The 23,611-nt window shown below is 40.4% G+C and overlaps 1 protein-coding gene across 1 annotated transcript in view; it reads left to right on the top strand.

Moving 5' to 3' along the window:
* The first annotated feature begins 4,807 nt into the window (after positions 1 to 4,807).
* Positions 4,808 to 23,611, top strand: part of zbtb47b (zinc finger and BTB domain containing 47b) — a 38,350-nt gene continuing 19,546 nt past the window's right edge. Inside the window, exon 1 of the mRNA XM_061713024.1 lies at positions 4,808 to 4,987. Coding sequence (XP_061569008.1) covers positions 4,985 to 4,987 — 3 coding nt within the window. The 5' untranslated portion in view covers positions 4,808 to 4,984. The remainder of the gene's footprint in view (positions 4,988 to 23,611) is intronic.

Below are 23,611 nucleotides of genomic sequence, written 5' to 3' on the forward strand. Positions count from 1 at the left end.
GACACCTCCCTGGTGATATTACATGTTGGATAAGTATCTATACGTCTCCTTTAGCAGCAATGCAACCCCACACTGTGACAGCACCTCCCCCGTGCGTCACCGCTGTCTTCTCACTCCAGTCATGTGTTTCTGTGCTGAATAGAGTCATTTGGTCTCGTCTCTACGTCAGGGGTTTGACTTTTGCACGCAATATTCCCATGAAAACCACTTCTGGCCAGAGTTCACTGGACGGTGGATGGGTGTACCCATAGACATATATAGACGTATATAGGCTATGTCTATGGGTGTACTTTTCTGCCAGCTGTGAGCTGATGGAGCAGCTGGACAGCTTCTGGTTTCTCAGAGTAGTGATGCGTCTCTCATTTCTTTAAGCCTGAATTATGTTTCCGCGTTAAATCAACGCAGAGCCTACGGCGTAGGGTACGCGGCGACGCGCACCGTACGTTGTGCGTGCCGCGTACCCCACGGCGAAAGTTCTGCGTTGGTGTAACGCGGAACCATAAATCAGCCTTTAAAGTTGCCCAGCAGCAGACAGACCAACTCACAGGTGCAGTACCGCCACCTGCTGGACGGGAGTGGAGATGGCAAGGAAAAACAGAAACTCACATTTCTGTGAGTCTTTGAAGAATGACTCCAATTTCAAATTCCCTCAATCAATCCTACATACAATGTCATGAAAGGTTAACATTTATTTTATTTTAATTTTTTCTCCATACAATAGAAATGTAATGATATTAAAGCATGCTGAACTGTAATTATATACTCCCCCCACACCCTAGAATTTAGTTTGACTTGTTTTTACAGGGGCTACAACTCACTTTTCACTTATCACCCACGTGGTTTTAGATGCTCTGCAGGTGCCTCAATGTGTTTTAATGCATTAGTATTCTTACCACACTTTTTGTAATTTATCAGACTGTTTCAGTGTGAGCCTCTCATTTAATATGACAACAAGAAACGTGACTGGCCTAAAGTTGTTCCAGTGTTTGGTTTTACAGGAAAAACTTTAGTTTGGCATTTCATTATGGTCAAATTATTTTGATTTTGTTTTAAATGATTCCTTTGAACCAAAACTCCAATACAGTGTCTGATTTTCAATAGTCAGTTTTCTTTAAATTGTTAGTAATTATAACTTTTTTTAATTTCAAATTATTTCAGTGATCACTGCAAGTTCTTCCTTTAAATAAAGGGTATCAAGTGTTTGTCCATGTGTGTATGTTGCATTTGTTTTAGTTCATGTTTTATTATGTCTGTGCTTTACATTTTGTTTAACTTCGAGTTGATGAATCATTAATATATAAAAAAAATTATATAGTTAAATTAGAAGTTAAAATGATTATCATTAGATATACTAATGATAATGACTCATGTTCTCATCGTACTATTGTACGTATTTTCCAATTTCTCCAATTCCCCAGTTGTCTTCTGGATTTTCCTCTGAAAGTAATTTAATTTCTTAGCCCTAATCCGCAGCACCCCATCCTACAATAACTTTTTACTGCTTACAAGTGATATATACGGTACGTACATTTTTTTTTTCAAAACAGCAGCATAAAAAGAATCAAAACATATATACATGTCTGTATGTACAGTACATACATACATACAGACATAAATACATGATTAAGTGGGCGGAGAGTACATCTTCAGGTACCTCCTCTAAATTCATTCAAAAAGGCTTTAAACTCATTCATATATAATATCAGATCACTGAATTTCAAATAGTGTTTTAAGCTGATTTCATGCACAACCTTCAGGGTTCCTCTGAAGAAGGCTGGGATCATGGGAAGGTGGGACTTGCTCGGGGGGTTCAGGGGAAGCAGGGATGATTAGATAAAATTAGATCAGATAAAACTGATTTCACTATTCAACTTTGATAAACTGAGCTTTTTATCAGGTAAACCTTAACAGATGATTCTACAATTAAATAAATTGTGGCAACCTAAGCAACAATCTCTATTATAACTTGTAAATGTGTATTAAACTACTGACATCATCATCTAAGGGAAAGTTTGATCCACTTTCTTAATGAAAGCTGAATAAGAAGATAAACAAAGGATGAAGCTTCACTGCTTAACTCTTCTGCAGCTGTGAAAGCTACATATTCAGTGTGTCATCTCGCTCAAGGTAAGAGTGTGAATAAGCTGCCATGAAGGAGTGTTCCCAAGGCCCCGTCTTATGGAGAAAACATCCCGCCTCGGCCCTGAGCTATGGTGGCCTTGAAGTGAGAGACTAAGCAGCACTTTTGGTTTTTGATGTGTTTCATGAAATGTGTTCGCTTTGTTGTTTGTTGTGTTTTTTGTTTGGTTTGGAAACATTCTGTCTCCTATTTTAAAGGCGTGTGCCCTGGTTATTGTTTTTAGGGAAATGCATTTTCTAAAATGTTCTGATACATTACTGTGCAAAAGTCTTAGGCGTGCCTCATCGTTTGAAGTTAAAATGATTATTCACTTTCTACTTTTCACTTTCTGGCCAACATTTCGGTCATATGTCTGTACGTGTATATTGTGCATATATATATATATATATATATATATATATATATATATATATATATATATATATATATATATATATATATATATATATATAGGATATATGTAGGAATATTGCTTATTATTGTGTGTCGTTGACAGGGGGAGCACAATGCCAGCTTTCCTGGGTTCATCCATGTTTGGTTTTGAAGCTTTTGGAGCACTTCATTTGACATGGGATATGACATCACTTTCCCACCTCCCATTTGTTTTTAATGGGCATTTAGACCAAGACTTTCCTACCCCAGGGGCCATTCCAGTTACAATCTCAACTACAAACTAGGAAATTCCAACTTCTGAGTACAAACACAAGTACTACAAAAGATAGATTAAACTCTAAATCTCAGCGAAACTTGTAAGAGTGCAACTGGGCCAAAATAGCTCTTGTTTTATATGCTTTTGGGTTTGTTCTTGTATTTAGTGAGCTACTCTTTTGTAAAAGGCTGTAAATGTCACGCGTTGTGAATCACAGTTGGGTTATCAGTTTTTTTTTTTTGTGGTGACGACAGGGGGAGGGTGTGGGTTTATAAAATGTGTTATTTGGCACATTTAGTGCTTGATGATGTTTTTGTGAATAATGATTTTAATTTTAATAATTGTGTGAATTATTGAATTATTTTATATGCTGCTTTAAATGTGTTAAAACTTATTTTGTGATCTCTGTTTTGTTTTCCCTTTTCTTTTTTTATTGCACGCACGCACGCGCATGCGCACGCGCACGCACATGCACACACACACACACACACACACACACACACACACACACACACACACACACACACACACACACACACACACACACACACACACATATGTGGGTCCTTTAGTTATCATTCTCTTCAGTTTCCTGTTGCAGCCACGTCTAGGGAGGTTGACTACAGTTCTGTGGACCTGTAACTTCTGAATAAAATTTCCAGTCACAGGAACATCAAGCTGTTTGGAGATGCTCTAATAGCCTTTACCTTTAACATGGTTGTCTATCATTTCCTTTCTGACCTCCTCAGACAACTCTCTCCTGTGGTTTCTCTGGTCAATGTTCAGTGTCCTGAGCACCATGATACCAAGCAGCAGTGACACACAAAACTAAAGACACTCGTGATGTAACTTACAGGACAAACTTTAGTTTGGCATTTCATTATGGTCAATTAATTTGAATTTGTTTGAAATGATTCCTTTGAACCAAAACTCCAACTGATTTTCAATAGTCAATAGGGAGTGGAGATGGCAGGGAAAAACAAAAACTCATATTTCTGTATTACCTTTTAAGAATGACTCCAATTTCAAATTCCCTCAATCCTACATACAATGTCATGAAAGGTTAACATTTATATTATTTTAATTTTTTCTCCATACAATAGAAATGTAATGATATTAAAGCATGCTGAACTGTAATTATATACTCCCCCGACCCCCTTAGAATTTAGTTTGACTTGTTTTTACAGGGGCTACAACTCACTTTTCACTTATCACCCACGTGGTTTTAGATGCTCTGCAGGTGCCTCAATGTGTTTTAATGCATTAGTATTCTTGCCAGACTTTGTAATTTATCAGACTGTTTCAGTGTGAGTCTCTCATTTAATATGACAACAATAAACGTGACTGGCCTAAAGTTGTTCCAGTGTTTGGTTTTACACGAAAAACTTTAGTTTGGCATTTCATTATGGTCAAATTATTTAGATTTTGTTTTAAATGATTCCTTTCAACCAAAACTCCAATACAGTGTCTGATTTTCAATAGTCAGTTTTCTGTAAATTGTTAGTAAATGTTACTTTTTTCAATTTCAGATTATTTCAGTGGCCGCTGCGAGTTCTTCCTTCAATCAAAGTGTTTGTCCGTGTGTGTATGTTGCTTTTGTTTTACTTCATGTTTTATTATGTCTGTGCCTTATACATTTTGTTTGTATAATATGTATAAAAAAAAGATTAAAACATATGGATCAAATCTGAGGTAAAAGGGCATTAGTGTGTTTTGATGCTGTAATGTGGGAAGCGCGTGAACTCTCTGACCTCCGCATCTGTCTGCGCGCTCTCTGACGTCACGGCTGCGGGAGCGCACCGCGGTGGGAAGCGCACCCGGCGTTTGCGCCATATGTCCGCATGTCCTTCCCAGCTGTCCTCCTCCTCCCCGCTCCGCAACATCCATGTACAGTAGGCGCAAATGCGCCCGTCTACGCAACCCCGCGTCTCAAACAAGTACCGTGTCCCTTTAAAACCGTCTGACAAAAAGCCCATATGATCCCCGAGCTCCAATCACCAATTCCTTCTGCAAAAGCAGCCTCTGCATTTTTGTCTGTCTGAACGCTACAGCAGCACAGGGGGGGAAAAAAGATTGAGGAGAAGGAACAAACTGAAGAAATGTGACAATCCAACGATTATTTTCATGGCGAGGTGGAAACTGGAGCGAAAGGAGTTATTCTGGGACTCCTTCGAGCCTCGAACCGCTGGATCAAAATGGTAGGCTGCAGGGCAGCGCTGCATTTTTTTTTGTGTGTGTTTATTTTGTGTCCCTTCTTGATCTCTTGCAAATTTGAGCTACTTAGCAGGCCGATCAAACTTGCCACACTTCTGCCTCTTCACCATTCCTCGCCGCTCGTTGTCATCCGCCTGGTTTTTTTTGGGTGCTTCGTTGCATTTGCAGAGAAGTTTGGAACTTGCCGACACGGCACAAGTTGGAAATTGAAGCTGAACCAAAGAATGCAGTGGCTACAAAAGCTACATTGATGCAGAGAAGGAGTTAAACTCCTTGATATGAGAGACTCGGGTCGTGACTGGTCCAAATGTGGAGAAAATGAGTGGAAGTGGAGCTGTCACCCTTTTCTCCAGACAGGTGCAGGTCAGGCTTGTCAGGAACAGACATGCATGCATGATACAGGGAGCGGATGCACTCTTCTTTGTCTTATTAACTTGAATTGTTTGCAATCCTGACTGATGAGGAGCTGAAATGGTCCTGGGAACGTAAAACATCTCAAGTTTGGTCTTGTGCAAATAAGTTAAAATTCATGCAATGCTTTAAAAGTCAAAGCAGTGAAATAGCTAACATATTTTGGGGTATTGTCCAGGTTATGTATGTCAGAAAACAAATAACTTGTTTTGTCAGGCACCATCCACAAGGTTTGGATACATCCTGCATCAGCAGATACAAGCACAGCTGAGACCGAGTCGGAGAGCGAAGCAGACAGTCCGCTATGTCTCTGGGGTCATTTTAGGATGCCTCATTAGAAAAGCATGTGGAGCTTTATGCAGTGGTGGAGTAATCCCAGCGCGCGCTCACATCTGGAGGCTTGGGTTAATATGTGGGTCAGGTCAGCAGGGTTAGTCCTGGTGCTCGCTGGGTGGCTTCTGGCAGGAGCACAGAGGAACAGGGAGTTTTGGTTAATGCTGTTTTTGTTGGAGAATGCATGAGAGTCGATTGCAGCAATATGCAGTGTTTTTTTTCTGTGTAGGTCCAAGATAAGTTTTGCAATTATATTGTGGAAATCAAAGAGTGATTAGTCTCCCCCTTAGTTCCTTGATCTCTTTATTGTACATGATGGATTCAATTTCTTAAGGGAAATGGCATGCAGAGCTTACGGGTTGGGACTCACGGAGTCCCTGCAACCGGAGCATTTGTGGAAAGTGCTAACATTAAGTCAGATGACTACAGACATACCACTAGCAAACAGGCAAAAAGTAAAACAAAGATGAGCACAGAAAGCATGGAGTTAGAAAAATGAACAGAAAGAGACTAAAAAACAGGCATGACTAAACAAAGATAGTTAAAAAAAAATACAATTAAAAGCAAAGTCCTCAAAGAAAGATGAATTAGTTTTAGACATAAAAGCTTTACAACCAGACTAACATCTTCAGAGAAATGCAAAATGTTGAGTATACAATGTCAAATGGCTTTGAAACGCAACTTTAAGAATACAAAACGAGAAACAGCTGAAGTAAACATACACAAAATTACCAAAAATAGAAAAGAAAATTCTGAAAAAAACAAAACATAAGACTATGGCAAAGGTCACATGATTGCTAAATTACTCAAAATTCCAAAATACAAATGCAAAGTGATCACAAATAAAGTTCATGTTAGTTAATATTAGATAGAAATAAGCACTGAGAGATCCCAGAAAGAAAAACCTCACAGAAACCGACCAAAATAAACTTTAAATGAGCACAAATGGATGCAAAACAATTCAGCATTTAAACAAAACGAGAAAAAAAATAATGGACTGTACATAAATGAATGGGCCACTGTGACCCACAGGATTTCTGAGGAGTCCTTCCAAGAATGGGTAAGTGGATCCAACGAGCAACACGGCCTCCCTCGCTCAGTTAACACAAGTTTGGCTTATCTCACGCTAAAGTATGATGCTAACTAACGTTACCTTACATTTCTTATGGAGTCTGTCCATCGATCCTCAAAGCAGCTACCAAAGCACTGTTTGAAACAAGTACTGCTGGATTTGAATTGAGGACTGGCGAAGCTCTCCTAGGAAGCACAGTCATTTGGTCGCCTGGCAGGCAGCGGTTGCAACACAAGCCTTTTCCACCAAACCGGTTCCAGGGCTGCTTCTGGGCCAGTGCTGAGTTTGGAACCAAGCTTTCTGTTTCCACTGACAAAGAACTGGCTCAGGGACAGAAAAACTGGTTCCAAAGTAGCATCAACTCTTTGCTGGGCTAGAGGAAAGAACCGCTTATGTAAGCAGAGGGGGCGGAGTTAAGACCAATGGCAATGGTGAGATGGCGCCAATTTCAAATAAGCGACGAATTAGTAGCAGTGGTCTGTGGAGGAGACAACCTGTCTTTAAGCGATGTGGTCCATGGAGGGTCCTGCGCAGATCAAGTCCGAATTAGAGCAAATACGTTGTTGTTGCTTCAACTATAGCGCCAATGCAAACGCAGGGACGAAACTGACATTTTCAGTGACGTAATGACGTGGCTCCCCTTAGCACCTGAGCTATGAAAAACCAAACCGGTTCTCAGCTGGTTTGCAAGTTGAACAAGTAGTGAACCAGCACTGGCCCAGAACCAGCTCTGGAACCGGTTTGGTGGAAAATGGGTAATGTTTGGCACGTTTGGCTACCTATTGGCCATTGGTTCAGTCAGTCACCAAAGGTGACGGTCGTTCAACTTGAGGACTTGGCTACTCCACCTTCTACAAGAGGTAGCAGCTGGTAGCAAGCCAGAGGCTGTCGGGTCATACATCCATCAGTTAGCGCTTGCTAAGCTTTGGCGCCAGACGAAGGCTTTGCCTCTGGACTCTTCGAGGCCAACTCAGAGCCAGTTACACTAGTCTGCTAGTACAATTAACACAAGCCATGTATTTAAAATAAAAGGGATTTTGCTCTCTTAGCTTTTAACTCATCAATGAGATACTACATGCTAAATAACTAAAGTGATGAGAGCTACTTGCAAACACCATGAACTAGTTTTATATAATTTTACCTGATACATAACAACTCAGCCCCAGTAAGGATGTCATGGATGTGAGTTCTAGCTATGGCGACAAAAACTTTTTTTATTCAAGGCTGTGTGTTTGTTTCTGATTTAAAATTAAACATTTTAGCATGGACAATATCAATGGAGATTGACTCGCTTTTGGAGCCAACCCCCAGTGGTCAGCCAAGGAACTGCAATCTTCCATAACTCTTAACGCAGCTACACAAGAACAAGAAGCAAAACAATTACAGAGAGGCAAAATGGTCACATAAAGACTTAGTTCCCACACCACATAGAGAATTTGGTGATCTGTGAAAGACACAAAATGGCAAAAAGGTTTTGCAAAAGTTCCACCTAATATGAATGAATAATGATTAGATAAACCCAACAGTTTCAGGGAAACATTTTTTTGGATAAAATTCCAAAATTGAATGAGGGGGAAAAAAAGTCTAAAAAAAACAACAACATTATAGAACTACAAAGTTCAGTGTTGTTATTTTGTGGGCAGGGTTCAACGTCAGTCCAACAGTCCAAGATTCCCAGAATGTCTGTGTGTGAAACTTGCTCCATCTCCACACTTACTAAACATGTTTCTCATGTATGCTTGAGTCTCTGTGATACAGTTAAGTTTCAGTCAGCATTGTGAAGGCCTGAGCAGCTCTTTGGCTGTCCTCTCAGGGTGCAGTGAGTTTTATGTAACTGCCTATTCAGGGCATTCCTGCCCACCCTTGACTTTGAGGCGTCAGTGTCTGTGGGTGCTGAGCGAGGGAACCATCCTTAGTCTTTGTGACAAGTGCAACCATTCCTGAGACCCGGCAACCAAATCCTGAAGACATCCTCTCCTCGGAAACATGGGGCGTACTGTAGGTGCTGCTAATTTATGCCCCTGAGATTAAGAGCAGTGGACAAGGCCCTGCAGACAGCAAGGTCAAACTCCCAGGGCTTATGTAAGGTTTCTTTTGTTCTTTGTTGGTTCAAATGGCACAAGCTTGTTTGAAGGAAGTCCAGGTTGTTTCTCCTCTGGGAAAAAATGCACTCTGATGTTTTCGTATCTGAGGAAAACAGTTACTACAGCTTAACCCTGTGGTACTTATGGAAAAAACAAAACAAAAACATCATAATCATGAAAAAAAATCCTTGTCAATCCATTATTAAAGCGACCAAACAGCTCTTGAGGATTTGTAGCCTTTCATTGCCTGACATTGGAAAATATTGACAGATTTAAGATGAGGGTATCTAAAATGTTCTTACAGCTGAATTCAAACACGAACAAAAAAGATTTAGAGCAGCTTGAAAGCTGACTGAAATTAGTTTTTGTGCTGCCTTCAAAGACTTGCTGAGTTGAAGCAGGAATCCTTGATCTGATAGTCTTCACAAATATTGTTTTGATGTTCAGTCATGGATGCAGATTAATGTTTGGGTTTCGTACAGGAATGACCTCATTATCCTTCTTTAGCTGCTTATCTTTGTGGACGTGTACCAAAGCTGCAATACAATGCACAGAAAGGTTCAAGATATATATTAGATTTACATCTCACTATTGTGGTCATATAATTGGTTTATTCAGCTGTAACTTCTGCATTTAAAGGATTTTTTTTATATTTGTGGGACTTTTAACATTTTGACTTGACTTCTTTTCTTTTACTTTTTGTTGCCAAATACAATCATTTATGTCTTGGCTTAATTTAGTTGAAGGAAGTTTGATTGCATCCAGGTATTCACTTGCTTTAAGCTCTGACAGAGTGAGTCTAATGGACCGTAGTGGTTTAATAAAAGAGGCAAGTAAATCAAGGCGTCATCTGCGTAGCATGTCATAATGATGAGGTCAGATAAATGTTCTTTCATGGATTCAATGTAGTCCCTGTCTTTGAAATTTAACTGCACCTGATGAACTCTCTGTTTTCCAGTCTTCAGTAAAATCCAAGACTTTATGGTCCACAGAAAACCAAGACTGCACTCAGATGTTCACATGAAGGATAGCAATAGTGAAGGATTTGCAATGACACGTAGGGCCAAATGATTCAAACTCGTTTTTTGGTTTGTTTTTTGTTTTTTTTTTGTTGGTTTTTTTAACAGCTTGGCACACAAAGAGAGCTCAGTTTTCATTTTCTGCGTCTAATCCAGAAGAGAAGTCCATCTGATAGAGCACAATTGACTGAGTTTATATTACTCTCGCATGAAATTCATTTTCTAACTTAATTTAGTGCACTTATTCATATGAGCACCAGCATTCCTTCTGTTTTAGTGAACCAAGTTTTCAATCTGAAACATCTGCACGCAAGAGTATTCCCAGCTCTTCTGTCTGATTCACCTGTATGGAGTGTCGTCTCATTCAAAATTAAATGCATACTTAAATTAATAAACATTCCATAAAAATAAATAAATAGGACACTGAAAAAAATACAAACTAAATTTAAAATCTTTGAATTTAAAATCTTTGTTTTTAAAATAAAAACATATTTAATCCATGACACTTCGATTTAATTATGGTCTGTTTATTTATTTCATGACTTTTATTTTGCGTTGCTACTGGATTCTTTTTATCTAATTTTCTTAAATGCTAAAGGAGGGGAGTGTTTTTTTTTAATGTGGGATTGGCCAGTTGTGAACTTCAACAGATCCCCATGAGGGACAGGAGAGGCAGAAGAAAACAGAAAACCAATTAAAAAAAAAAAAAAAAAACATCAACGAAGAGGAAGAACAAAACGCAGCAATATTTTGGGCAGAATTTCACTGGATGTTTCACATTTGAGTACTGTAAAATGTCTGAGACTAAAGTCATCTCAGACTTATTGAAATAAGCTACCAAAACACCTTGATGAAATGGTAGCATGGCACCCACCTACACCAGCCTCACCAAGCCCGAGAATCCCTCTCCAATCATCCTGACTGCAGGCCAGTACAGCGCCACGGGTTGATTCTGCACAGGCCCACTGCCATTGAATGATAATTGGTCATATTTAATTCTAAATAGTTTAATTATTTTAAAATTGATGAAATGGTGCTGCAATGGCTTGCAGTCAGGATGAATGGTGTTGGTGCCAGTGGTCGTGGTCGTGGAAAGGGATTCTCGGGCTTGGTGAGGCTAGTGTAGGTGGTGTCAGTTTTCAGATCTCATGCAGCCCTACTTTACATCAAAGATGGTGACTTTGTTGCAAATAGGACCATTTCACATAAATGCCTGCAGCATATTAACACCTCCACCTGAGAAGGAAAGACGTTGTTTGTGGCACCTTCAGAGCCCTCCCATGAACTCATTTTGGAACATTGATTGGACCATATTTCTCTGCTGTGGGTTGTGTTTTGCGCCTGGGGGACTGTATATGGTAATTTCATTATATATTCTTGTGTTGTGCAGAGATAAATAGTTGCTATGGTTCTCTCTCAGAGCACTGATCACATCATCATAGAGCCAGTCTGGGGATTACATAAAAGACTAAAGAGACGGTTCAACTCCATCCATGATGGGCGCTCAAAGAAAAACTGTTCTCTTTTTTTGAAAATAAGACATGTCAGTAGGAGTAATGATGGTTCCACAAGTATCTGATTTGATTTAGTTATTCTGTTCACCAAGCTTTAAATGTTAATGAGTTATTTGATAAATTTAGTTAAAAAAAGCAACTTTTAAAAGAACAGGGAATCTTAAAACTCTAAAGTGCAGAGGTATATAGCCAAAAGTATATTTGCATTTTTAATTCTTATTTACTTTAGATTTTGTTAATTAATAGGTGTTTTTATCAGAAATGAAAAGTGAGCAAGATCATTGAGGTTTCAGTACACAAAGAAACCCTGTTCTGGTTCAGTCTTAATACACAGAACAAGAGAAACGGCAACAAAAGTACAATATAAGTGCAGGCTCGAGTGTTGGGATGGATTTGTTCCCTGAAGTGATGAGTCTTCAAGAGATTACCATTGCTAATCATCTGGAAGCAATTTGATTTAAGCTTTACAATAGAAATACACATTTAAAGCCTTTAACAGTTAATGGTTTTGGTCTAAAAAGCTTATATGTCTGAATAAAACTGTTTGTTCAGGGGTGACATTTACTATTGTGTGGTAATATGCAAGAACATCTCATAATAACAGATAAGTTACTTGATGGACCTGCATCATATCCTCAGTCTCTTTCTTTGATTGGTTGCAAAAACCGAGGATGGCAACAGCAAAATGATGATGTCACAGTGGCTGCACCGGCCTTTTGCACACATTCACTCTTTAATTTGAACATGTCAGACACATGAAGTGCACATCTAGTAGGTTAAGTGGGATTACAAAATTTGCTGGACCATCCCCTCACAGTAGTAGAGTATTGTCAGTGGATCTTTTGTCAACACATGAGATCTCTATGCCCCCAAGTGTTCAGAAGTTGTGTTGCTACATAGAGTCACTTCAACAGAATGGCATTCAAAAAATAGTTTATGGTCTGCTCTTAAAGTAATCCTACAAATCATGTTACTATCAATTATCCATCCATTACCTATCTGTACCTGCTTCTACCCATTAAAGGTCTCAGGGGTCGGCTAGCCTATCCCAGTCCCTTTGGGTGAAAGGCAGGGGTAAACCCTAGACCCCAGGTGCAACATTTAAGCATATTTTCACAGGGCCTTATTCAGGAAAAACTACATAGAAGTTTTTCTACCGGGCTTGTTCATTTCTCTCCTCTCTGTCAACTTGACAAAAATCAAACAGTGGAGTCAATTAAGCAAGATGAAGTGACAGATAATATCTTTCCCAGGTGTTAATGTTACTGTAAGTACAGTAAAGGCTTTGTGAGTGGAAATCAAATATTCTATATTCTTTTTTTTTATATACAGTATACTTTATTAATTCCCCTGGGGAAATTCGTGACTCTGGTCTTAACCCACCACTAGTTACACTAGGAGCAGTGGGCTGCCATTTTTCCAGGGGGTCCAGGGAGCAGTTGTTGGTTAAGGACCTTGCACACGAGGCCACCGTGGTTCACCTCCGTTGCGAGCCCAGGGGCTTGAACCCTGGTCCTCCAGGCCCAAGTCCACCTATTCAAGTGGATTTCAGAAAGGCTAAACAACGGCACAATGCAAAAAAGCCTATTTTGGGCTAGAAATGGAATTCTTATGGAACTTGTACATATATATCCTTGTCTGCAAGATGTGGCCACTCTAACTGAACCTTTGGATCACTTGCAATGACTCTCATTGCCCACACGTGTCCTGAGAAACAAAACCACCAGTGACCAGTGCCTTGTGTGTGACAATAACAAGTGACTTTGCATTGTCGTTGAGCACTTCTGATCGGATATCCTAGGACACATTTTAACGTGAGATGTTAACAGGGTCATTGATGAGATGAAATCCAGAGGGATGTCAGTGTTGAAGGGATTTTTTTTTTTTGCTGCTATTAGCAGAGGCCTATGAAAGACATGATGGATAACTGTGGAAAGGATGAACAAATGCTTAATACTGAATTAAACTGTCCTCTCCAATTATGGAGAGGGTCATCTTGAAAGTCGATCGAAAACTCCTTGTTAAAAGTGCCACAGGGGGGTGGTTCCATTGTTACTGATGCTTACAGTATTATCTTAAAAGCCATGTTGTCCAGCAGCAAAGGCAGGTGGATAACTTGTGTGCACACTGTCCTAAAGATCAGACATGAAAAACATAAAAGTGATTAGTTGGATCGCCCATTTACCAGAGTAATTCTCATAGTGAATTACAAGCTGTAAAACCTATTTCCTTCTTTATACATCCCTTTCTGTACATTTTAATCTTGAACAAATGGAAAATACCGTATTTCTATGTTCTAGCTGGCATTGTGACTTGTCTGAATCAAGCTGGATCATTAAAACCAATCTATGTGGTAGTACCATTTCTAACCACATGGGGCATACATATATGCTGTCCTGGTAAAAGAGCCACTGACATTACTGAACTAATGAGTTAGGAGAGTCCGGCACAGCTTAATACCACTTTGTCCCACCAGAGATGTTCTTCGTTGTGTCTTTATGCCAGGCGTTAAAACGTGAACTTTGCTGTGATATGCTGCCTCCATGTGGTCAGAAATGGTATTACTACATAGAGTAGCTTTAAAGTACAACTGATGACTGATTTGTTGCTGCTTTAACATATTATCAGCAACTATAATGAGACATGGCTCAGAAAAGGCTCAGGCTTAGGTTTCTGTTGTGCATGGCTACACTAACCAGCCGCATGCTGTAGCTTTTTTATAGACACAAATGTACAACACATAGAAGCATTTTCTTATCTAAAATCTCAAACGTACTTCGCATGAACATGTGAAACTTTGTCTTATAGCTCATATTCCCCATTAATCTGCTGTCCAGTCAGTGGTTGCAGCCTCAGAAAGCTGATGCTCCTTCTGTGTGCGTTTTTTTTCCTCTCTGTCCTTTCTGACCTTCTTATCAAACATATTAACTGTCTCTGCACACACACACACACACACACACACACACACGCATACACACACACACACACACACACACACACACACACACACACACAGTACTGCCACACAAGACAAATTCATCTGATAAGAAGCTCCCCAGAGTCTTATGCTGGCTTCTTCTCTCTGTATCATGCTGTGAAAAAGATAATGTAGATATCAGAGTTCCACCCTGCGTACCAGCCCTCGGCTCTGTCTGCACCTGCTCTTTGCTGCATACAAGCATTATCTCCTATCTCTAACAGCTCTATTCACAGGTGCACTTTTACCTTTTGCATCATTTGTTTAGGTGGATTTGGATTTGGTGATTTAAGATTAGATTTTTCTTTTGTTTGGATTCTTCAAATGCTACAACCATCTGCAGTTTATTGTGCCACAGGTGTTTTAGCATCACGCTTGTTTGAACGCGGGCACAGCAGGTGGTTGTTTGGGATCGGCGCTGCGTTGTGCACATTTGTGATGGGGGCTGGCTTGGGAGCAGCGTGCCATGACTCCTGTAGAGTGTTGGTGTGCGGACCATTGTATCATAGTGTGCGAGGAGGAGATGCCAGCGCCACGGGCCCCTCTCCTGGCCAGGTTTCCTGACTCAGCGCTTCCTCTCTCAGCTCATTGGCCCAGACACAAACTTCCTGGCAGAACTTCAACATGCATGCTCCACCCTCATCTCTGCCCCTGATTCCTCCCTCCACGCTCTCTGCCTCCTTTCATCATGCACCCGCTCTTCATCTCAACTCCGGGCGACGGCCGGTTGATGTCTTCTTTCAGCATCCCTTCTGACTGAGCAACACACTCAGCGTCCAGCTTGTTCACAGCACGAGCGGTGAACGGCTCTGAGAGTCCTGGAGTTGAGGTTGTCCCTCACATACTGCATCATTATATGATATACTCTATGATGCCAAGATGCTCTTCATCTTGGCATGTGCGTTGTCTTCCTTATTTTTGTTTGTGCTCCCCAATTTCATGCTCGGATAAACGCATATCAGTTTTAGATTGGCTTGTGACCTGCGGTGGCATTAACATATAGATGGAAATGTATTTAGATATAATGTCGGAAGCTGGGGGCCCCTCCACCAGGACGACGCTGTGTCAAGTCCAAACTGGTAGATTAGGGTGGGAAAAGCCTATAATGGTGAGGGGAGACTGGATTTCTGGGATTAGAGCAGCGCTAACACTGATAATATTGTCTTTATTAATTGCAGCCAGCAGTGGATGGCATGGTTAAGGGAGTTAAATGTTTTAATAGGCTGAAGGGAATAAAATAATTAGCTACAGAGGTGGAGTGAGAAAACTGGAGAAGCAGCAGCACATTTTCGAGTAGTTTTGGATTCCTGTTGCATCTGAGGTTGTACTGATGTTAATTTTAACCAAATCCCCTGTAGTTTTCATATTCTCTGGCAGTTTAGGTTCTTGTGCTATAGAGCTGGTTTATTTAACCATTTTTGCAAGTATTCATCAAGTCAGGACTGCAATAAAAAAACTGTTTTTGATGCATCTTAAACGATGCATCATGCTCTGAATAAGCATTTAACTCATACATGAAAAAGCATCGGGAGGGGGCTTAAAAAACTGTGACATTGGAGACTCTTTGTTTCTACATATGACTGTCTGCAGCGTACAAAATAATTAAATATTTCAGTTCTCAGCATTTTTTAGAATGAGATTCTTCAGTTTTGTAATGACTTGTGATGGTTGATTTCCTACAGTATGAATTCCTTGCACCACAAATTTTGTATATTATAGCAGATATAATTAATATCATTATTATTATTACAATATTATTATTAGCAGCTATCTCTGTTGGGCATGTGTAAGCAACAGTCCTGTCCTTCAGCAGTGGGTGTGTTGACATCCAGCTCTGTGGGTCTCTATGTAGTCACTGAACCTTGTTTTTTTAGTAATATTTTCCATCATGATGTTGTAATGATTGCCATGGGACCTATTAAAAGTACTGGTTCTGGTTGTTATTGGTTCTTAAACACTCTACAAGAGCAGCATGTCTAATAGTGAGAGAGTTCCCCTCGCTAGGGTTTGGAGGACCAGTGTCATCCTGTATGTCTGATTTACAGTATTTACATTCTGTTTACTGGTGTGGTCATGTTTGTCTGTGGCGGGTGTTTCCATCTACTATTGTATATTCAGGGTCAATGCTGCATCACATTTTAAAAAGTGAGCGCAGGCCGCAGTCAGAGGATTTATGGTCGAGTTCCTCTTTCTCTTTGCTGTCATTTCCTTTAAACTCTTACACTCTTGTGTCCATTCTTGTTTTTCTTTTTTTTCATGTGGCCATCAACGCTGTTGCCTAGTAACATGAAGGTTCCCGGTCCAAATCCTGGCTGTGGCTATTCTGTTTGGATGAGTTTGAGAGCCACTCTGTACAGGCTTTCTGTGGGTACTCCAGCTTTCTCTCACACTCCCCCAAAAAACCCCACATATTTTGGTAAATTTGTGACCCTGAAATGATTGTAGGAGTGATTGTGAGCGTGCATGGTTGTTTTCCTCTGTGTGTGAAGGACTGGTGACCCATCTAGGATATGCATCACCTCATGCCTGGTGGCATCTGGGATAGAGTTGAGCCCCTCTCTGTGACCCTGAACAGCAAAATGTGTTATGGAAATTGGATAGATGGACTTTTTAATGGCTGTTTAACCTTTTAAATTTCCATTGGGTCGTATTTGTAGATGAGCTGTTTCAAATCCCGCCGTGGAAAATAACGCCAACGTGATTGTGAGGCCAAATTTGCTGCTGTAACTCTGTGATCTCTGTGCAGAGCATTTTGGCCTGTCCTGCTCCACTCTGTTCTGAATTGATGATGACTCAGGGATATGTGTGTGTGTGTGTGTTTGTGTGTGTGTGTGTGCCAGGATGGGCACTGTTCTCCTACAATTTCCCTTGCACTGAGTGAGATGAGGCCTGACACGATGCCCACTCTGCTTCCTCTGGGTGTCAGTCACGTCGAGTGTTGTGCTGGGAGCCTCAGCAGGAGGTCTGGCTGTGAAGAGGGCTGCTGAGTGTGCTCTTTACTGTAGGTTGAAGTGCTCTGTGGGTGGAAGTGGCATGTCACACCTCCTGACCCCCAACCATTCCAGTGGGTGAAAAGGGGGCAGGGGCATGAGCTCATGGGATTGCTGTCTTCATGTGTGCGCGAGGCTGTTGTTCCGGGTCGAGAGTCGTGGAAAGTTTGACATTTGGCTGGTAGCAATTTACACGTGCTTGTAAACCTTTTTAATTAGCCTTTTGTGAGTTTTGTAGAGGTCAGTTTGAGTTGAGTAGTACCAGGTTTGGGTGTAGGATTGTGCTGCAAATCAAAGTCTTGCCTGCGTTAGCTCAGTTAACACAAGCATTAGCATGGTTAGCTTAGCTCATGCTACGATTAGGCAACGATTAGTCGAAGTTGACAAAAATCCATCTTCTTCCGCTTATCTGGAAAATCAATAATAAAAATAGTTGCCAATGAATTTAATTGTCTATTATTGTTGGCAAAAATAAAATCAGCGCCAGGTAAACAATATGGCGGCAGCCGATGCAACACCAGAGCAACTGGCAGCAAAGTTCATTAAAATATGTATTTTTGAATGAAATGTTCACCTTTCTTGTCTTTTATTGTTAATTAGCCCAAATTTAAACAACCTACTACTACTACTACTGTCATTTAGCAGACGCTTTTATGCAAAGCGACTTACATATGAGAGAACAACACAAGCACAAAAACCAAAAACCTCATGCAAAAAAGCTGAGTGCTAAACAAGAGCCATTTATTCATTATGAGATTCATAATCTAATTAGTCGACTACTCGTTTCAATAGACGATGACTATTGACTATCAGAATAGTTGTTAGTTGCAGCCCGAGTTACCAAAGATCTGTTCTGATCAAATATGTCCAAAGGTCCCCATTTCAGACGTCTTTGCCAAAACGACACTGCAATCTAGTCTGTTTTGAAGTGAGCACTTGCACTCTCTTCATATGTGTGGTCTTGCTTTGAAATTATTTATTACTTAACTAAAACATTTGTTTCAGAACTAGTTTCAAGATTAGTGTTCATTCCTGAAACAAGGACTACTGGAGCTTTGCTTGTGCTTGCAGTCACAACTAGTTGAGTGTGGCTGGTCGCGGGTCTAGACCACAGTTACCTGCAGATTGACTAAACCTGGTCTCATTTATAACAAATGTGAGAAGTTCTGCTGATTTACTGCTTATATTTCAGTGCAAAAGATCTGTGCAGAATCATACAGTATATATGAATGGAGTCAAATGTTTTCAACAATTCACAAGAGCATGATGGGACATGTTTTCTCAGGCAGTAACTGGGGGGAGATGGACAGAGAAGCTAGCTCTTTGCTTTTGTTGATGTTTTAGTTTCAAATATTAACAGATATGATGTCATCCAAAATTCCCTTACCCTGCCTTTAATAATGCTGTTTGTGACCATCCTCATGCTAATATGTTTATCTGATGGTGCAAATTTAAAAACTGATATACTCAGCCTTTTCTTTTGATAAATGGGAGAATATTAAAAGATCTTTCATTGACTGAGATTTGTATTTGATTCAGCTGCCTTAGATCTTCCAGTTGCATGTACAGATATGAATGAAAAATGAAAATAGCAGCAGCAGAGGTCCCAAAACATCCTCAGTCTGTCATCCAGCTGCACAGTGTTGAAGACTTTATGAAGTAGTAAATCCACATAGGCCATTCAGTGTAAAGCTGTGGGAGAGAAGTGGCATTCTCTGCAGTGAAATTAGAAAGAGGAGTTTCATCCTGAGTCTGGGTCTGGTCCAAAAGTCAAGACTGGCCAAGAGCATAGCTTCGGCCCTGATGTGGCTGCATGGTATTCTTTTAATTGCTTTGACCGATATCTTCATTGTTGGTTTGACTCGATGTCGGAAGATGACCACAAAACAAATTCAAAAGAGTTGGTATCTCTCTCTGGGTCAGGTGGCTCTTGGTTGAGCTGCTGTGACATCGACGGTAGCATTCCACAGATCCCGATTTTCGGCCATTCTTGTAACTGCCCCTAGGCTCTCTCCCGTCCATTTGGCAAGGTCAACTTCCCAGGTTCTTGCCGGTCTCCCTCTGGGTCTCTTCCCTGCCGTGATGCCCTGCATGATGGTTTTCTCCAGGCTGTCATGTCTGATGGTGTGGCCGAAGTGCTTCATCTTTCTCCTCCTTATCTGCTTCATCAGCATTGGGTTTGTTCTTAGTTGTTCTAGAACCCAGTCGTTGGTATATACTTGATAATTTTTCTGTTGAGCGATGCAGACAGCGCTGTAATCCTGAGCGTCATCCATCACAGCTCCATCCAAACTGGAAGAGTGGTGAAGTAGTGGCAGGCTTGGACACTTTTAATTAAAACACTCTCATTGGGTTGTTTTGTTTTTTAATGCTTGATTATCTTTCTAAAATCCATCATCTCTCCAAATTTTGGCTGATTGGACATGTGACACACACACACACACACACACACACACACACACACACACACACACACACACACACACACACACACACATACACACAGACAAGTGAAGTGCTTTTTCTCCCAATGCAGCTCCCCATTAAAGCAGTTAGACGACAGGGTGGAGTTGTATTTGTATGAACTGCTGCCTTTCAGAGTTTGACATTTAATTACACAGTTTCCATCGGGCAAATTAGTAAAATATTTGAATGGAAACTGCAGTTACAGTACAGCAATACAAGCATCTCTGAAACTGTATTCAGGCAGCTCCGTGCTTTGTGTTCACATATTTAGCAGTTTTATTGTAAAATACAGTCCCAGCTCTCACCAGTGCCAGCATGATTTACCTACTGAGATCTGTGAATGTTGGAAGAATCTAACTGAGTGATTTAAGTCTGGATGGATGGAGTCTTTCTGTACAGACTTAATTCACCGCACTCCTACTGTTGCTAAAAACTTAATCAGGGATTCCACAGTACATCACAGAAGACTTTATGATCCTGATTTCCTGACAAGGTCTTACATGTTTGGAGTATTGATGCAATATCGAGCTCTTACCACAGCTTTTCCTTTTTGTATAAAGGTCATCCGAATGCTCTGCAGCAAAGCAAAGCAGGATTTTTGTGGGACTAAAATGCGTCAAGCTGGATAGCTGCCTTGTTTGAAAAGGCTCACTGAGGTTCCTACGGAGGGGAAGGGCCTCCTCACACTGCTGCTGGTGATTAAACGGTGTGTTTTTCAAAAGATGCACATAGATTTGATTGATTGCCGGTTTAAATGATTCCCCTCATTGGGCGTGTCAGTAATCACAAAGCGGCGTGTTTGTCACAGGTCAGGCCACATATGAATAATGTATTGGGAGACATCTGAATGAGAGGCTGGTTAAAGGTGCCGCTCCGCTAATGACAGCAAACAAGTGCTCTCCCTGACATTTCAGAGGAGACGAGGGAGGTGAGAAGGGCTGAGGCGGGGAGGGAACAACACAGGGACAGATCTGGGTAGCTGGATTAATTTTTCAATGCAGTTTGACAGGATGGCTTTGTCTTTAGTGCGCAGTGTGGCCTCCGAAGCAGCTGCTATAATAATTTTCTGCTGGATTAGACAGTTGTGAAACATCTGTCTAGATTAAAGTAATGCAGTTATGCCATTATTGAAACCCCTTTGTAATTTAGATAAACACTGGAGCCTCAGTTCGTGAATATTTTACGCTACAAGAAAGATGGAATATAATTTATTTTTATCTGATGTTATAAACATGAATCAGTTAAAGGGCATAATACGCTCTCTGTGACTACAATTAGCTCACCAGCTGGTGACCCGTTTAATCAAGACAAGAGAAGAACGAGTAACTCGATGATGTAACTACCGGTTAAAAATCCTAATTTGTACAGTTTTTTTTATTTTTAAATTGAAAGAATGTCAGAGAAGGACTGTGTTCAACTTCTTTCTCTGCCAACGGTACTTTGATGAGTCAAAAGTTTAGATTTTGGCCTATAAACTGATTTATTTTGTCTTTTTTGTCAGCTGTATTTGCTCAATGCTTTCATTTCAGAAGACATTGAGAAGATGTCTGTATTTCAATAATTAGATGGAAAAATGGGGGTGTTCTTAAACTTTTTACCGATAGTGTAACTCAGGAAAAAAAAAAAAAAAAAAGCTAACACTCTGAAACTGCTATGGAGTTACTCTGAAACACTTGTTAGTCCACTTCCAGTGCAGAGTTGGACCCCCTTTAGCTACTGTTCTGCTCTCATGTTCAAATGTACTGACATCCCTCCGAGATCTTGGTCCATATGAACATGAAAGCGGCACAGCTGCTGCAGATTTGCCGACTGCACATCCATCATGTGAAGCTCATGTTTCGCTTAATCTCAAGATGCTTTATTGGATTGAGATCTGGCGGCTGTGGAGGCTGTTTGAGTATCTTTATATCATGTATTGTTATGTTTTAAAAAAAAGAGAAGCAGTTTGAGATGATCTGAGCTTTGTGACTGCCTGAAATAGTCTTCAGAAGATGGTTACTGGGGTTAATAAGGGACGGATATGGTCAACAACAATACTCCCATGGGTTGTGATGTTTAAATGATGTTTCACTAGTAAAATCCCCACACCACCACCACCAACGGCCTGAAGCCTTGATAGACGGGATGATGGATCAACTGGTTTTATGTTTTTAATTCCAAATTCTGATCCTGTCAGAAATCAATACTGGTCAGACTGGTGTTTAATTTCCAGTTTTGGTGAAACCATGCAACCTGTAGCTTTAGTTCTTTGTTCTTTGCTGGTAGGAGCAGTGCTCTTGTTGCTCTAGCCCATCCGCCTCAAGATTTGACATCTTGTTCCATCAGAAATGGTCTTCTGCTCACCTTAATCATAACAACTGGTTATTTAAGTTACTGTTACCTTTCTTTCATCTCAAACCGGGCATTTGAGACATCTGTTTTATTAACTCTTTTCGGGGACTGTTTCTGTGGGGAAAAAAATTGATGGACCACCATAATATAAAAAAATGGCCTTGGAAACAGTTGGAGCAAAGAGCGGACTAAAGTTAATTCCTCAATACCAAAACAATGTGAAAGATGTTATACTGACTTAACATTGGCAGCTAAATAACTTTGTTACCTTACTTAGTCAGTTAGGTTGGAGACTAACTGCTACATTTCATCCACTTCAGTTCCAGCATTTGTTTTACTATGAGCTCCCATTAACGTCAACGAAACACTTGACGTGGACTGCACAAACCCTGTTGTCCTGGTACCCTGGTCTCCTGGTATCCTGGTACCCTGTGAACTACTTTCATTGCAGTTTATGGTTATAAATATGTCACTCAGAAATTTTAAACCTGGTTTAAATCCAGATCTTATTTCGATGTGCTTAATATGAAAATTTAAATTTAAAACTTGCGTGAAGAGTTTGGGGGTTTTTTCACTCAAAGGGGCAAATCCTCGATGATGATCATTGCTGTCTTTTACGCGATTAGCAAAATGATTCTTAATTTGCACCAACATTTACCCGTGTTTCTTTTATTCCAAGATTTCTTCAAACTTAGTTTGGTTTTGAAAATTTGATAGAAATTGACCAAAGTTACCATTATTACCAATGAGATGTAAAGATTGAGGATGTAAAGATTGAGACCTCACCCAGTGTTATGTTTTATCAACATAAAAACAAAAATACTGAGCAGTCTGTTTTACCAACGATGGGTAAGAAAGTATGATCTTAAACAGGTGGAATAGGTAAAATCAGAGGTTGTGTTTGTTCTAATCTCCCTGCATCTCGAGGTGTAGACTTTAGGCTTTGACTGTGTCCGTCCTATTTCAGTCCCAGAAGAAGAAGGAGATCATTATTGATGTAGGAGCATAACTTCCAGCCTGCATTTTATACTCGATCTGATTAAGGTTGCTGCGTTTTGCCCTTGGGCAATGTCTGTAGCCTTGCACTGGGAGAGATAACCCGATCTCCGCTCCTCTTGCTCAGAGTCCAATTTAGCAGCTCTGAGCTATGAATAAATCTAACACTTCATAATTGAATTCTTCAAACAGAGCTGATTCTCAGGGTTAGCTCCAAATGCAAATCCATTTTCCAGCCCGAACAATGACAGCACATTTTCACTGATCTTAAATGGAAAATATGTGAAGCAGACAGGACATACAAAGTACTTGCTGTTTTATTAATATCTTTCAAAGTACATTTAACAATTAGACTGTGATTTGTTCTCATTAAGCGTCCACGCTCTGCTCCTTAAGTGCCATGATTGTCATTGTC

The sequence above is a fragment of the Cololabis saira genome, chromosome 22 (assembly GCF_033807715.1).
Source record: "Cololabis saira isolate AMF1-May2022 chromosome 22, fColSai1.1, whole genome shotgun sequence".
Classification (NCBI taxonomy): Eukaryota; Metazoa; Chordata; class Actinopteri; order Beloniformes; family Belonidae; genus Cololabis; species Cololabis saira.